Genomic DNA, 17,248 nt, shown 5'->3' on the forward strand with positions numbered 1-17,248 from the left:
TATTTAGTTTAATTTTTGGTGGTGTTATTTTAATAGTTTATAAACTCTTAGAATATTAGCACAATTTAATAACAAACAAGTAGTTTTATTTTATTTCATAATTTTTTAAAAAATAATATGATAGTATTACAGCATTTCATCATCGTTTTTTTTTTTTTACCTCTGTACTTAACTAAAATTATTTAGCTACTTCCATGAAGTTAGACACAAAATCAGATGTGGGTTTGATAAAGTGTTTCTGTGGAACAAACTGGATTCAAACATTTTCATCAAACTCACAGCTGACCTTATGTCTAACACCTCATAGAAAGTAGCTAAATAATTTTAGTTAAGTACAGAGAAGAATAACAATGATGAAACACTGTCATGCTATCATGTATTAGTTTAAAAATAATAAAATAAAACAATACTACTGTTTTTTATTAAATTGCATTAAGATTTATTGAAGTATTGTCAACCAAAAATGAAACTTATAAAAGAAGAGAAACTGTTGGTGTGTTTGAAAAAAAAAATAAATAAATAAATACCTGCAACTTGTGCCATTACTTACTGTCATGGTGACAATGGTACTTAATTAAAGAGGCAAAATAGAAAAAAAAAATTAGGTCAGTATTTTGATATTTTGTAAATGTTTTTAAGTTGAAACTCATCTGTTACTTGGCTAGCATGGTGAATGCTGGTGGTAATTGCGAACATACTATCACTGCTCACTTAGGGAACATTAGGGAAAGCTGCTACAAATATTTACATCTAGCCACAGTTTCTTCAGAATTCATGACTAAGTCTTTTCAGCCTGTATTAACTTGGCCATTTTGCATGATGCTCTAAAGACTGCGCCTTGATTAGGCAGCAGCAATTTAGAGGAAAGGATCTCTTAAACATTTTTTATCAGAAGCTTGGTATTGGTGGGATTTTGAATGCCTTAGGTGCTTGGTGTCTGAGGTGGTTTGGCCATGCACAACAACCTCTTTCATCAACTCCTGGATACATCAGACACTTGAGAAGATTTGGCTTCACAGCATAAAGTGCTTAGATTGCATGCAACATGACTGATATCAACTCTTTGGATCAAACTGAATGGTTTGTTTAATTTGAAAAATTACATAAAAATAGAAAACATGATTCTCCAAACAAATTTTTTTCATAGATGTGATTGCAAAGAAGCACTTAGTTACATTATCACTTTATATTTATCCACAAGAAATGAGAAAAGAAAAACAAACAAAAACAATTTGTAACAACATAAACGTACAAACTTAAAGCTATTACCTGCTTTTGTCTGTGATTTCTGCTTGCATCATTCGTAATTTGGCTGGAGGAATATAAGCCCCTCCAGTACGTGTTGTGAGAATACCAGCACCCTGGGGATCTTTGTGTGGCTGCGTGGAGGGTTTATCACTCTTTTTAGCTTCTTCTGTCTTTTTTGATGCTTCGCTCCCAACACTAACTGAGCTGGAAGATTTACCCAGAGTATCGTCTTTGCTTCGTACATCCTGAGAATTGTTTTTCACAGAAGAGTTTCTTGACTCTTTACCTTGCTGCAATTCTGGGGATGCCTCAGAACTGTGGTATCGTTCCCTGGAGCTTTTCCTCTTGCCACTTGTGGCACGTTCTCGCGAACGATTACTTTCTCGGCTAGAGAAATTCTCGCTACTCTTTCCGGGACGGTTACGTTCCCGGGACGAAGATCGGTCCCTATCTCTATATTTATCTGTATGGCTGGATTTGCGATCTTGAGAATTATCCCGAGATCGTTGATTTCGGTTATTGGAAGAATACTGACGATCTCTTGAATTGTCCCATGAATTACCCCTACGCCTGTCTCTGGAATCATCCCTGCGCCTGTCTCTAGAATCATCCCGGCGCCTGTCTCTAGAATCATCCCGGCGCCTGTCTCTAGAATCACCCCGGCGCCTGTCTCTAGAATCACCCCGGCGTCTCTCTCTAGAATCACCCCGGCGTCTCTCTCTAGAATCACCCCGGCGTCTCTCTCTAGAATCACCCCGGCGTCTGTCTCGTGAATCATCTCGGCGTCTATCTCTAGAGTCACCCTTGCGCCTGTCTCGTGAATCACCTCTATTTTTCCATTTATCAGAATCATCCCAATGTCGCCAACGTTCTTTAGAGTTGTCTGAAAATCTATGCCTGTCTCCAGATCTATCAGATTCTTGGTACCGTTCCCTTGAATTGTCTCCGTCTTTTTCTTTTCTTTTCTCCTTTGAAGCATCCCGTTCTCGATGCCGATCTCTTGGCTCACCTGACATCTTTTTATGCTTATCAACTGAAGAACTTTTGCTGTCCTTTTCTCTCCGATTCGGAGAATAGTCAGCTTCCTTCTCTCGTCGTCTATCTCTGTTGCTATTGTCATTGAGAGTGTTATGTTGAGAATCGTCACTTTCAAAAGATTTCTCTCTTGACTCATGGGTTTCTCTGGACCGGTCATGATATTCTGATCGGCTTATGCTATGCTCAGCATCTGCCTTAAGACTTTTCTCAATGGAATGCTCATGCTGTATTGACTCTTTTTCAGCAGAGCTTTCTTGTATTTTAGAGAAAGTTTCTAAAGAATCATCCATCCGTTTTTTTGGTGTTTCAATGGCGACTTCAACACTTTCGGATAGCCTATCATCTTGAGAATGGGGAGATTTCATGACAGGCTCCTTTGACGTTAGAGTTTGGAGGACGGATGAAGAAGATTTATTCTCTTGAGGGATTTCTGATGATGATTCTGCTGATGATGATCTGTCAGAGTTCCTTTCAGAATCCCTGCGCTGCTTGTCATCTATGGCGCTACTATGTGTATCCTCATCATTTTCCGAAGATGACTTAGTGCCATCAGAAATAACAGCCCGATTCTCTGGACCATTCTCTTTATGCTTTGTCATGCTATGACATTCCTCTGATCCTCTGTGGTCATCCCCTGTTCTCCCCTCTTTGTTTGGGATTATTTCTTCTTTTTTATTCTTTTCTTCCTGCCTATCCTTTCTTTGGTCTTCTGCTGAATCTTCCGTTTTCTTGGATTCGTGGACGTCATCTTTACTCTTCTTCAACTTGTGAGCATCATTTGTGTCCGATTCGTGGATGCCATCTTTATCTTTTTCTGATTCATGGGTATCACTTTTATCTTTCTCAGATTCGTGGGAGTCGTATTTCGTTTTCTCAGATTTGCAGGCATCATATTTTGTTTTTTCAGATTCATGGATGTCATTCTTGTTTTTTTTCGATTCACGGAAATTATCTTTCTTTTTCTCCGAATCATGAGCATCCTTTTTTTTCTTGTGTCGATCACTTCCAGATTCATCCTTTTCACGGCGACGTTTCTGGTGTGACGATTCTTTATTTTTACTTTTACTACTCCTTTTCCGCTCATCTTTTTTTTCAATATCTGAATCAGGATTTGAAGAATGGTGGTCTTCTTTGGAAGACTCACCATGCAAATGCCGACTGCTCTTTTTCTTTTTTTTAGAACTTGAACTTTTCTGCCGATGTCTCTCAACATTCGAATCATCATCGGTATCATAGGAATCGTGGTCTGACCGTTTGTTTGAATGTTTCTTTTTTTTCTTTTTCTTTACAACTTTACGTTCATCAGAATTCACCTCCTTATCACTCTCAGCATAATCTACGAGGCCCTTGCACATTTTACCTGCGCTCTCATTGCTCGGCTCTTGTGGCTCTCTGTTTTTTCTTCCGCTGGTGTCCTGATCCCGAGACGACCAAGATGAGCTGCCCCAGTCCTGCTGGTGGTCTCTCTCATCTTTCGGCTGTTCTTTTTTGGATAACGAGAAAGACTCGAGCCGCTTCTTCTTCTCCCTTGTGTTTCTTTCGTCTTGGCTGTCATCTGAACTGTCTTCTGCAAAACGCTTTCTTCCTTCTTTCGTGCGGTGTTCTTTGTGAGAACTACTAAAAGAGAAAACAGAAAGAAAATATTTGTTATTTGGGAAAATGTAAACATATAGATCAATATAGAGAAATTGGTTTTAATTTCTTTTTTTTAAAAGAACATCATATGAAGTAGTTTCCAAGAAAATTAGTTAATTGAATAACTAATCTTTAAAAACAAAAAATAATTTCATGGTTCAAAAGTAAAAGTTATTGCGTTGTGGATTAGGGAGCCTAAAGTCTATACAAGGACATAGCCAGAGGAAGTGTGGAAAGTTAAACAAGTCAAATATTTAATTATGTAGATTACAGAAAAAAAATAGAAGTCAAATTAAACAATCTACTTGCTATGGTAATTTGAAATGTTTAAGTTCATTTTGGAGTAAAATCAGAGAGAGAAAAAAACAAACAAAAAAAAACAAGACCTCTCATCGATTCTTTTAATGTAAACCCACCAGCAGTCTTCTGTTCTGCACACACTTTCCTATACTATCCAAATTTAATTTTCCTCTGAGATCAGATGTAAGTTTTTCTTTAAGACACATCCATCATATCATTCTTCTCCATGCAACATATATCCTCAAACCTCACTGGCCAGGTTTCACTTCCATACATCGCACTGCATATACATGCCTCATAACTCTTCTCTTGATCAACAGTGTCCCTTTCAAAATAATTTTTTGGAGAATTAATGCACTTCTGTTACTTACAAAAGCACTTTGCGAAATGCTTCTCCTTGAGGAATTCTTCAGAGTTTTCAACCTAGGAAAAAGAAGTCAAATGGTGCAAGATCTGAGGGATTACGAAGGGTGATCAAAAGCTGATCTTTTTATTAGCCAAGAATTTCCTCATCGTTGTTCACAGATCTTACCCGATGATCCTATTTTTTTAATTAGAGATGTGCACCTTTCTGGGTTTTCACCGTCTGTTGGTTCCCATGTCATACTGGAAGATTCAAGTCTGATGACCAGGCTAAGAATTTCAGATCTTCAAACAAGCCTAAACAAACATTGACTTGTGCACTTCCTGAACGTGTAACTAAAGTTTGTTCATCAACTTGGCACACATCAATAGTGGCACGAAGGGTCAACCCTCCTTTATTTGATAAAATCTCACATGTTATTTCTTCACAAAATTTAGAAATGGAAATCCTATATAATATTTTTTTAATTATAAAAATGACATATATATTTAATGATTCTTACAAATCCTATAATCTCATATTTTGGGTAATGGTTTGCTAATATAGCAGTTTTCAAATTCGAACACTTGACCATGTAAAAAAACACACACAAACAAACTGGTTGATCAGTGTGAAAAATTAAAAAAAAAAACTTTCCTCTTATCACAAAAGACCTAATAAAAAATGACTTTGCTAATTTTGGTAACATGTTCTGCAGTGATACAGGTGTCCTGACAAACATCCAAAATTTCTTACAATTTATCAAAAAAGGTTGGCCAGCTGAAAATGTAGTCCTTCACTATCAAAACACATCCTCAAACTCATGTTGGCGCAAAAACCTATCAATCAGAATCAAAAATGGATTGCAATTATAACCGAGAAAGCTTGAAATCGTCAAAATTGGTTAGCAAAGATGCAGGATGAGGTTGACTTTCTTTTTCTTGTCAAATGATTGACAATTGGTTCAAGTCACCCATGTAACATCCATGACAAGGAAAGACAATGGCAGACTGCTAACAAAAAACTTTAAACTGACTTTTAAACTATATATATATATATATATATATATATATATATATATATATATATATATATATATATATATATATATATATATATAAATAAAAAAGCATTAATCAAAAAGTTTTATATCTTTTTTTCTTTCGGGTGACACAGAAGATTAATAAGTACATAATTCCTTACATTTCATGCATAAACACTGAAAGTTTTGAGAAAGTTAATCCAGCTGTTACCAAGACAATGTTTGATGACGATAGAAAATGTTTCTTGTTTATAACAGACAATAAATCATGTAACATGATTTAAAAAGTTTGATTTGCCCATTTTTCCACATATGAACTTATTTTTAACTTATTTATTGCCAAAAACAATATCAGTTAAAACAATTCATTGAATATCATTTATCACCGTATTCAGTTTAATGCTTTTTTTTTATCCTAGCATTTGTATCAGACAGCTTTTAGAAAATGACTTTTAAATTAAGCTATCTCTGTCTAGGTCTTTATTTATCCCACTTTCTCAAGTCCATTCTCATAACTTTCTTGTATTTTCCTTGATCTTCCATTAGGAACAGAACCTGATATCTCAATTGTCCTACATCTACTGACCCAAGAACTCTCACCCATTCGTTAGACGTACTGTACAGATTTAGTCTTTCTCTGAGGTCACCAGATCTAAGATTTTCTTTAAGACTCGTCTTACACATCGTATCATTCTTATATCATCTCACCATGCAACACATATCCTCAACCCTCACTGACCAGGTTTCACATACATATATCATCACACTGCATACAAATGCCTAATAGATTCTTCTGTTGATAGTAATAATGCTCTGCTGGTTAGTAATGGTAGAAGTTCCCTGAAATTATGCCACTCCTAACTCTTGCAATCACACTAGCACCTGCTCCATCTTGTGCTCCAATGGTATCAATAAAATAAAAAAAATTCTGAACAATTTCAATAGCTTCATCATTCAGCTATACTTTCTCCACATCTGGGTTCTCATCCATTTTTATTATTTTACGTTACTTGCACACAAACTAGTTCTCTCAACCTACCACAAGGTTCTACATTGCGAGTGAAACAGTCGCATTTGGAAGTGATTTTTCAAAGTGGCGACTAGAAATAATAAAATGCTTATCTTTTGCCGATTGTATTTCTTTCACTGACAATCTTCCAAAGCTCACTACTGAGTGAAAAACATATTTTCAACTGTGATCGTTTTATTAAAAAAAAAAAGTTAAATTATTTAAACAATAAAAGTTTAATAGAACAATGTACTCTATTTTTTTTTACCGAAGGCTGTTGTATCTGAAGAAATCAGAATGTTTATACCTTCAAGTATCAACATTTTTTTTTTAACACAGGCATCACCACATTATCAAGGCCAAGAGGCCACTCAAGGATAAGGGTTAAAGAGTGTACAGTAGAAATTGGACAATATAGTAATCATTAGTAATGAAAATTCGGTAAATTTGATAACTTATATGGAACGGCTCATCAAGAACTTATTTACGTTAGACTTGAAGACAACCATATTGTACTCAGCTGGAAAGCAGGAAAACAGAAGACAATTCCACAGGCGTGCAGTTCTCAGAAAGAAGCTTTGTTCATGGAATCTACGTTTAGGTTTAGGCACAGATAAAGAGTGGGGGGAATTATTGATAGGGTTTTCAGCTAGACGAGTGTTTCTTGTGAAAGTTTGGCGAGGGGGGACCATAGATTGAAGCTCAGTCGAACACTTTCCATGAAAATAACGATAAAGCAGAGACAAACTCGCAACATCTCTTCTGTGAGATAGAGGTTGCAGGGAAGAGAAAAAGGACATCTCCCACGAGGCTACGAAGTCTATTTTGAACTCTATCAAGGCAGGACAAGTCCTTTCTAGCAGCTCCTGCCCAGATGTGGCAACAGTATTCCATCCTTGGACGTATCTGGCTCTTATATAGATAGAGAATTGCATCAGCAGTGAGATATCTACCAGATCGATAGAAAGATCCCACCATTTTTCCAGCGGCCTTGGCAACAGATTTGATGTACGTGTTCCATTTAAGATCAGGAGTAATGGTCAAGCCCAGAAGCTTGTCAAAACTTGAGGCCTCCTGAAGACGAGAGCCATTCATTTCAATTGATGCCAGATGTGGATCAGAATGTTGATGATGTAAAGAGAGAAGCTTGGTTTTAGATGCATTAAAACTAGCCACTCCTTTCCTCATTGTACTACGTGCTCAAGATCAGAGGAGAGAGAATCAGAGAGAACTTGGTCGTTTACTGTCTTAGATGGGCTACCATAAATGGTAGTGTCGTCAGCATAAATGTCTACAAATGATGTAAGGATGTGATTTGGAAGATCATTAATGTAGATCAGGAAAAGAGTTGGGCCCAGGATGGACCCCTGAGGGACACCGGCATTAATACTGTGAACTTCTGATTTTTGCCCCTCAACTACTACTCTTATGAACCTATCAGAAAGAAATGATTTAATAATTGAGAAGACATTTCCAGCTATACCATAGCTGGAGATCTTGTGAAGTAAACCTTTATGCCATACCCTATCAAAGGCCTTAGATATGTCAAGAGCAATTGCCCTAGAAAGGTTGCCTCCATCGAGAGATTTGCTAATCCTATGAGATATAACTGTAAGCACATCTGCTGTAGATTTAGCAGAACGGAAACTTTTCTATTTGGCTAGTAAACAAAAATATTTAGTTGTCAAAGGTCAACTAAAAATTAATTTGTCCATAGAGCCCTGTATCAATATCTGTATTGGCACCAACTCTAGATGAGTTGAACCAGTTTCCCCAGAAGGAGGGAATTTTATAGGAATATCAAATTCACAAGTGGTTTTCAGTTACTCGTATACCAATAATTCCACTTCACTTCTATAATATGATTAATTGAAAACATTTTGAATGTACTTAGATGGGTGACTTTTTTGAAATACCAACTACTTTAAATTATGAAATGCAAATGACTTGTCACTTTCTCTTTATGCTCTTGAGACTCAAGCCTTGATTGATAAAGCAATCAGTCTAGAAGGAAAAACTCTGAATTTTTATATGTTTATTCCAATATTGCACCTAATCATCTTAAATTACTTGCTGCCATTGGACTTGAACAATAATAAGATAAGTGCAGTTAGACATACAAACTTTTTACTACAAATATGTGTGCGTGTGATATATATATATATATATATATATATATATATATTATTCCATTTTCACCCCAAACAAAGCACAGTACTACTTTGATGTAGGGGACTACTATTGGAGACATGTTCCAGGAATACTATATAGAAGTTGAGCAGCAAGGTGTCTGTTCACATTACACTTAAACTTCTGCATATCAGTACAGTTGGGAAAACAGGAATCCAGAAGGGAGTTCCAAAGTCTAGCAGTTCTGGGGAAGAAACTATTAGAATAGGTTTTCTTATATCTAGGGATTTCTACTGTGTAGGGGTGGAATTTTGCTGCTTGTCGAGTTTGTTGGGATATTTATGTCGAGGGGGTACAAGGGCTTGTAGTTCGCCAGAGCATCCACCATTAAAATACTTGTAGAACAGGCAAAGGGATGCAACATTTCATTGATGAGACAAAGGCCGAAGCTTGAATGACCATTAAGGACATATCAGGTTGGCAATTAGCAATCAGGTAATGTATCTTTAACCATAGCTATTGGTAGTTAAGATGGTTTCTTGTAATTATTGAAGGAAACAAGCTTAGTCTTGGCAGCAACGAATGTGATCATCCATTTTTGTCCCCATTCCACTACAGATTGGAGGTTTTCCTCTAGTGTTTCTGCCATTTCCTTAGATATGCGTTCATTTGTTTTCCCCTCATGCCTGTTATAGAGTGTGGTGTCATCAGCAAATATACCCATCTCAGAGACAATTTTATCAGGGAGGTCATTTATGAATATCAGGAATAATAAAAGTTCAAGGATAGATCCCTGAGATACACCCGCATTATCATATTGTTTAGATGTACAACCGTAGAGGACAACCTGGATTTTTCTCGTATTTAAGAAGGATTTAATTATGTTAAGTATTCGACCAGTGATACCGTACAATCTGATTTTCCTGGGAAGATCAAACCCTGTCAAAAGCCTTATATATATAAAAATTAAACATTTTTACCTATAAACTTGGATCGTCTTTTGAAGAGAAATCAATATATATTCAAACATCTGGCAGAACTAACAACAAGCTCGAACAGGCAACCCTAGGTCTTGTAAATGTTGTTAATCCCATGGCAAGAAGGTCAACTGCACACTTGAGATGAGTAATTATATATTATACACACACAGATAGATAAGCATATTTTAATAATGTAAGCTCTATTTATACAAACATAACATGACTACACGTTCAGAAAAATGTTTTAATCAAAGCTTTAAACAGGTATCAACTACTTCAGACTGAAAAAAAAAAATGTCTGTTCTGTTTTCATATTAACAAAAAAATGAAGGAAAATTACAATCGATATGGGTTACATGACTAGATTAAAATTTATTATTTTGAACACACAGTTAAAACTTACTCATTAAAATTCAAATGCTGTGGACTCAAGATTAATTAGCTTGACACATAACTGGTTACATATGACACAATTTACATGGCCTGAGAGCTGGAGGGGGTGTATTTTTTTTGTCTAATTTTTTTTTTTTTTAAATCACACAAACAAGAAGCATGCAAATCTTTGTTCTACAAATATACAAATTTATAGTATTTGCACAGCAAGACAGTTTATGAGTCGGAAAAGAAGGTAGATTATAATATTTTGACTATGTGTGATAGTGCACTGTTATTTCTACACAAGATAAATAAGTATTATCTTTGTGACACAATCACGAGTAAAATAAACATGGGCCTAGTGTTGCCACATACACTAACAAAACCACAAAAAATTGATACCAAACAAATATAAAGATTGTGGAATTTAGAAGACAGATTTGAATGTCATGATCATCTATGGCTCTTGATAGCACACATAGACCTAGTCGGCATCGTGCAGATGTTGTTCTTATTTCAGGTAATAAAATACAAGAATACAACAGACCAAATACAAGTAAATAAATATGATCAAAACAAACCAAAGACCACACAGAATAAGAAATGGACGACAAATGTAATTAGACTAGTTGAGTTTTTTCTAGCTCGACATTGATATTAAAAGCCTACTTTTTCTATTTATGCCTACTAACACCTGTTTTTTTATTAAAAAAAAAAAAATTTTTTAGGTGGGGGGAGGGGGCTCAACACACACCTCCAAACACCCGGGCAACACCGAGTACCTCCACTAGTCTATAATATAAATCTCACCTGTCTGTTTAAATGTATGTATGTATGCCTAAAACTTTCAACAAAGGTGACGGATTTTCACAAGATCAGTATTGTTTTGAAGCTCGACCCTTTGAATGACAAATATCAAAAAATTTGTTAAAAGCATTAATTCCTTCACCTTCAACCGGGCACTTTTCTGCAGGGAGGGGTCGCTTTTTTCATTGATATTTTCAAAAGTCATCTCCTCTTTTTGATTGACTAGCCTTAATTTAAACCTTCATCACTTTCCATTTGGCGGTGGATGCAACAGCAAAGACGTCACTTTTTTTTCACGTTCTTTTCCTCCTTCGCGGTACAGGCTCGTGCCTGCTTGACTGCCTACTACCACCCTTTTTTTTTTTTTTGCTCAACACACACCTCCAAACATTCCAGACAATGCTGGGCACCCAGGCTAGTATAATATAAATATGAAATCTGCATTAATCAAAATATCATATTTAAGTGTATTTTATAACCAGGCAATGCCAGGTGGCCTGCTAGTATATATATATATATATATATATATATATATATATATATATATAAAATAAATTAAAAAGTTACATAGGAACTTTATTACATTATCATGTCAACAAGGATTAAAAAAAGGAAGAAATCTCTTTAAGGCCATGGTATTTCAAAGCTAAATGCTTCTCATAAAAAGAGAAAAAGTCGGCATTATACAAAAGTAAGAGTAGAAAGATAACAGCGACTTTAAAAAACATTTAGATGAGAAACGAAAAAAATTTCATAAAAAGTAGATTGGGATTGAAATAAGGAACTAGAAAAATAAATAATAAATAAAAGATAGGCTAGCGCATACAAAAATGGCCACCCGTGATAACAGGATTACATGGCTTAATATTTGGAAAACTACTTGTTTTTCGTCTAATTTAAAATTTTCGCCAATACTACAGTTTGGTGTGCGAGTGCACATTTAACAGCCTTTTTTTTTTTTCATGCTCACGTGTAGCGTAAATGAAGGTTGGGTTGTGAAATGAAAAATAATCCCAGAGTTAAGGGGTTAATACCATACAAACGGTAAATTTGCGACAGAAACGGTTACTATATTCTTTTAAAGCACACCGAAAACTACAAAATGTTTTTTTTCTATACGAATGTGAGACGAGCCTTTAAGTAAAATACCGATTTTTCTTTATTTTTTATTTCCTCGTGTCTTCATTGAAAGACGAAAACAGAAAAAGAAATCGAAAAAAACTTTTAGCCAATAAACACTCAAAAAAATGCCCCCTCTCTCAGGTGGGCAAAATGTAGGTGCTCATTTTAAGTTAAATTTACATGGAAAAGTGATCACCCACTTTTCGAAAAAGTAATTTTTTCGGATCATGAAAACTATTTTTTTTTGCGACGGAACAGTTTGCAGATTCGTTTTTAGCACACCGCCACCGAAATCTACAAAAAACATTTTGTTATATACGAAACTGAGACGGGCCTTAATGTAAAATTTTACCGATAAATTTACATAGAAAACCAATTTATTCTATTTTAAAGACAATTTTTCAAAAGTAAAGAATCCATCATGTCCAATTGCGTTGTTACTATAATGTTCACCACACACACACACACACACACACACACACACACACACACACACACACATCTTCATAACTACAGCTGTTTATTCGTCGTCAAGGTTTGATAGTTTCAAAATAAAAAGATGCCACGCATACAACAAAGATGAAATAGTGAAATAATAATAAATTGACTCCTACAAATAATGGCCAAGGTGTCAAGGTTTTTGTTTGTTCGGGATTACAAACTTTGCAAAAGGAAAGAAAATTAAAAATAAACAGTGACTCATCAAATATTTACTATAAAAATATATAATTTATAACAAAATATTGGTTAAGCTTTCGTTTTAAGTTTTAAATAAAGACAACTTCACGTGCGTGTATTCTCACAATTACGAGAATTGAATTGCCATTCATTTATGATAATTTACTTCTATTTACTTCCCTCTCGACGAGGGTAGAGTTAGGCACAAGGTCGTTTTTTTGCCCCCCCCCCCACATAAAATATGATTCTCCAAAAAGGGAGCACTTCAGATTGGAACAAAACTAAAATTGACTCAATCTTAGAAGCATTTTTCTTCAGCGACCAGGACAGAAAAGTGATGTTTCAGAACAGATACTTAAGTTTGTTCTTGGTAAAAAGGCCAAGAGCAAATCGATTACTTATTGAAATAAAGGAAAACAAAAGGGGGGGGGGGAAATTAAATCTTGTTTTTTAAAAAAACATTACAAAGTAAATCCATCAGAATGCATTTCGATTTATTTGTAAAAAAAAGTCAGTTTAATATTTTGTTAATGGTTGCAAAAAAAGAATTACTTCGTGATCAATTTAAAACAAATTTTGAAACATTTAAAATAGAAAGATATTTCTGGCTTTATTGGACATTGTAGAAACTATTTACATTCAATAATTTTATAAATCGAGAGTGAAGCAAGTTCACAATTCAACCTAGAAAACAAAAAAGAAAATTCTGTATGTTGTACAAACTTGTCACGAAACGAAAATGTCAAATTCCAAAAATTACGTAAATTGATCAAGTAGATTTTTTTAAAGGACATAAAACTTTAAGGAGACGAAAACATTTCGATCCGCCATATTTAATAAACGAAGACAGCTTAATTCGAATTACAGAGATTAAAAATTCAGCTTTGCAATGGCTATGGTATACTATTAATCGTTTCAAAATAAATATTCAAACTACAGAGGTTTAAAAATCAGTGTTGTGTTGTACTGGTGTAATGGCTACGGTATACTATTAATCGTTTAAAAATAAATTAATATATACATATTTATAATTAAATAATTATTATTTCATACCTACAGACACTAGTGTTTCATGTCTACGCAATTATCAGTGGAGGTGACAATTCCTGTCGGCCAGGAGAATGTCGTAAATTGATTAAATAACTACTAGGTACAGGCAAAAATAGAGGGACCTAGTTTTGATAGTCGATTTATCATAATTTTTTTTGTAGGTTTCCTACCACATTTGGATTGCATTTGAAAGATTAAAGACTAAAGTTAATTTAAAAAAAAAAAAAAAAAAAAAAAAAAAAAATTTATGAAAATGTTTTCACGGCGAACTAACCAATTCAGCCAAATTTTGAAGTTAAATAAATCATTGTAAAAATCCTTTAAAAGATAAATATTAGTTTTCTGGGGTCTATTTCAAAGATACTTAGTAAAGTAAAGTCCTAAGATATTGAATTAAATAATAATAATAATAAAAAAACACCTTGTTTATACAAAATACAGCTTAATTATTCGCCCTCAAAAAACAAGTAACTATGCAGTTCGGCAAAAGGCAACGGATAAACGTTTGTAAACACAAATATACGGAAGCCCAAAATTTCAGCCAATCAAAACGCTGTTTCAAAATGAAGTCATGATAGTAAAAGGAGGTAGGGGTGTCAGATCCCCCCCCCCCAGACGTGCATCCATACATTACTATTTTGAACGTTTGTATCAATTTTTATCATTTTTTAATTTAATTATTTTTTATGTTCCTGTTTTTAAGTTATTTTTTTTTAATTATTGAGATTATATAAAAATTATGTGACGCCGAAAGTTTCATTCTTGTGAGCAATGAAATTATTAAAATCTTGCATATAAAAATTATGCAAAATCTGTAATTTAAAAAAAAGAGTAGAAATATTTTTGCCATTAAAATTTTTTTTGTGTGAAAATATTAAATAAACAATGCTAAATTAAATCGTAATATCAGTAGTTCGAGAAATTCATTTTTTTTTTCGAGTTATATCGAATTCGTTAATACAGACTTTAGGGCTTTTTTCGTAATGCTCCTGTGAAAATTATGATGCTTTATTTATATTTAAAAATCAAAAATAAATTCTTGCGCTTTTTATTTACTACTGAAAATCATAACTTTGGTAAAGGTATATAATAGATTTCCACTAAGATTTAAATAATAACGAATAAAAGATTTTAAAAAAAAAAAGAAAAGAAAAAAGCACTAATTTATAGCAAGTTTGGGCTACCATACTTTGAACATAATTTAGGTCAACAATGCTTTCCATTAATCGGTATTTTTGAAAGTTTAAATTAGTTCTATTTTATATTGTGTAATTGGAACTTATTGAGATGAGTATTATTTATTAATTTTTATTTTTATTGCGGACTTTTGTCCTCATCTTTTCTTAGTTGCTTCACGACGTTTCGGCCAACTATTCCTCTGGCCTTCGTCAGGTGGTAACCGCGACACTTGACGAAGACCAGAGGAATAGTTGGCCGAAACGTCGTAAACAACTAAGAAAAGATAACAATAATAGTCCGCAATAAAAATTAGTTCTATTTTATTTTAGAGAATTAATTAAGGACCTCTACATATTTTTTATTATCTTGAACAAGCTTTAAAATGGTTATCTTGAACTTCTCAGCTTTAAGATGGCTGCTATTAAAACAATATTATCTTAAGCAAATTTGTTCTAGTTTTATAACAAGTTGGAGTAGTTTGCCGATCCATACAATTTTATCAAAGGCAATATGCAATACTTAAAAAAAATTGGCACTTCTGCAATTTTTTTTGTACTTTCACTAAACTGTCGCTAGGTGGCGCTTCTCAAAGAACGGGACGATAACTCGTACTTTTGGGAAAATTCTTCGGAAACCTTATCTTAAAATGGATGTAAATTTTTTTAAATATGCGCGATATGTGCCACAAAAAAAAGAAAAAAGAAAAAGGAAAAAAGAAAAACGGAAGAGATGAGGAAAAAAAAGAAATAAGGAGAAAAAGGAAAAGGAGAAAAAGGAAAAAATGAAAAAAGGAAAAAGAGAAAAAGAGAAAAAGAGAAAAAGAGAAAAAGGAAAAAAAGAAAAAGGAAAAGGAGAAAAAGAGAAAAAGGAAAAAAGGAAAAAGAGAAAAAAGGAAAAAGAGAAAAAAGGAAGATAAAAAAGGAAAAAGAAAAAAGGGAAAACGAAAAAAAGAAAAAAGGAAAAAAAGAAAAAAGAAAGAAAAAGGAAAAAACAAAGAAAAAGAAAAAAGGAAAAAAAGAAAAGGGGAAAAAGAAAGAAAGAAAAAGGAAGAAAGAAAAAGGAAGAAAGAAAAGGGAAAAAAGAAAGAAAAAGGAAAGAAAGAAAAAAGGAAAGAAAGAAAAACAGAAATGAAAAAGAAAGAAAGAAAAAAGAAAGAAAGAAAAAAGAAAGAAAGAAAAAAGAAAGAAAGAAGAAAGAAAGAAAAAAGAAAGAAAGAAAAAAAAGAAAAAGAAAAAAGGAAGAAAGGAAAAAAGAAAGAAAGGAAAAAAGAAAGAAAAAAGGAAAAGGAAAGAAAAAAGGAAAAAGAAAGAAAAAAGGAAAAAGAAAGAAAAAAGGAAAAAGAAAGAAAAAAGGAAAAAGAAAGAAAAAAGGAAAAAGAAAGAAAAAAGGAAAAAGAAAGAAAAAAGGAAGAAAAAAGGAAAAAGAAAGAAAAAAGGAAAAGAAAGAAAAAAGGAAAAGAAAGAAAAAAGGAAAAGAAAGAAAAAAGGAAAAAGAAAGAAAAAAGGAAAAAGAAAGAAAAAAGGAAAAAAGAAAAAAGGAAAAAGAAAGAAAAAAGGAAAAAGAAAGAAAAAAGGAAAAAGAAAGAAAAAAGAAAAAGAAAAAAGGAAAAACGAAAGAAAAAGGAAAAAGAAAAAAAGGAAAAGAAAAGAAAGAAAAAAAGGAAATGAAAAGAAAGAAAAAAGGAAATGAAAAGAAAGAAAAAAAGGAAATGAAAAGAAAGAAAAAAAAGGAAATGAAAAGAAAGAAAAAAAAAAGGAAATGAAAAGAAAGAAAAAAAGGAAATGAAAAGAAAGAAAAAAGGAAATGAAAAGAAAGAAAAAAGGAAATGAAAAGAAAGAAAAAAGGAAATGAAAAGAAAGAAAAAAGGAAATGAAAAGAAAGAAAAAAGGAAATGAAAAGAAAGAAAGATTGTGCTAGTTCACTTTTGCCACCGCGCTATTTTTAAATAGTTTTTTCAGATTAAATTATAACTTCACGATATCTTTTTGGTACAGTTTAATAAAAAAAAAAAACATTGGTATAAATATCCAGATTTTTGATCAAGATCAAAGTGTAGTATCTGTTCTTCAGATGCTGCACTTCCATTTCTTGTTCTCTTTCGGTGGAGGAGAAATCCTTCACGACTGAGACAATTTTTATTTTTATACCTTTTCTCCACGTTAAAAAACGACCCTGGTGTCTAACTCTGTCCCGTGGGGAGGCATAGTAAATAGGTACAACAGAGAACACCGACCACTCTAATTTGTTTTTCTCATAGGTAATTGAGGTCGCTGACAACGAATCTGATAGTCAAACTTGGGGCAAATTTACCG

At 33.5% G+C, this 17,248-nt stretch overlaps 1 protein-coding gene across 2 annotated transcripts in view; it reads right to left on the reverse strand.

Moving 5' to 3' along the window:
• LOC145239751 (uncharacterized) overlaps positions 1 to 17,248 on the reverse strand; it is a 92,566-nt gene that overhangs the window by 52,564 nt on the left and 22,754 nt on the right. Inside the window, exon 2 of one of the 2 annotated variants that reach the window (XM_080103157.1) lies at positions 1,270 to 3,900. In XM_080103157.1, coding sequence (XP_079959283.1) covers positions 1,270 to 3,900 — 2,631 coding nt within the window. Of the gene's footprint in view, positions 1 to 1,269; positions 3,904 to 17,248 lie in introns of both variants that reach the window. The other variant, XM_080103158.1, reaches the window with a different exon arrangement.

This window comes from Euprymna scolopes, chromosome 19 (genome assembly GCF_053919585.1).
Source record: "Euprymna scolopes isolate OS-2025 chromosome 19, ASM5391958v1, whole genome shotgun sequence".
NCBI classification, from domain to species: Eukaryota; Metazoa; Mollusca; class Cephalopoda; order Sepiida; family Sepiolidae; genus Euprymna; species Euprymna scolopes.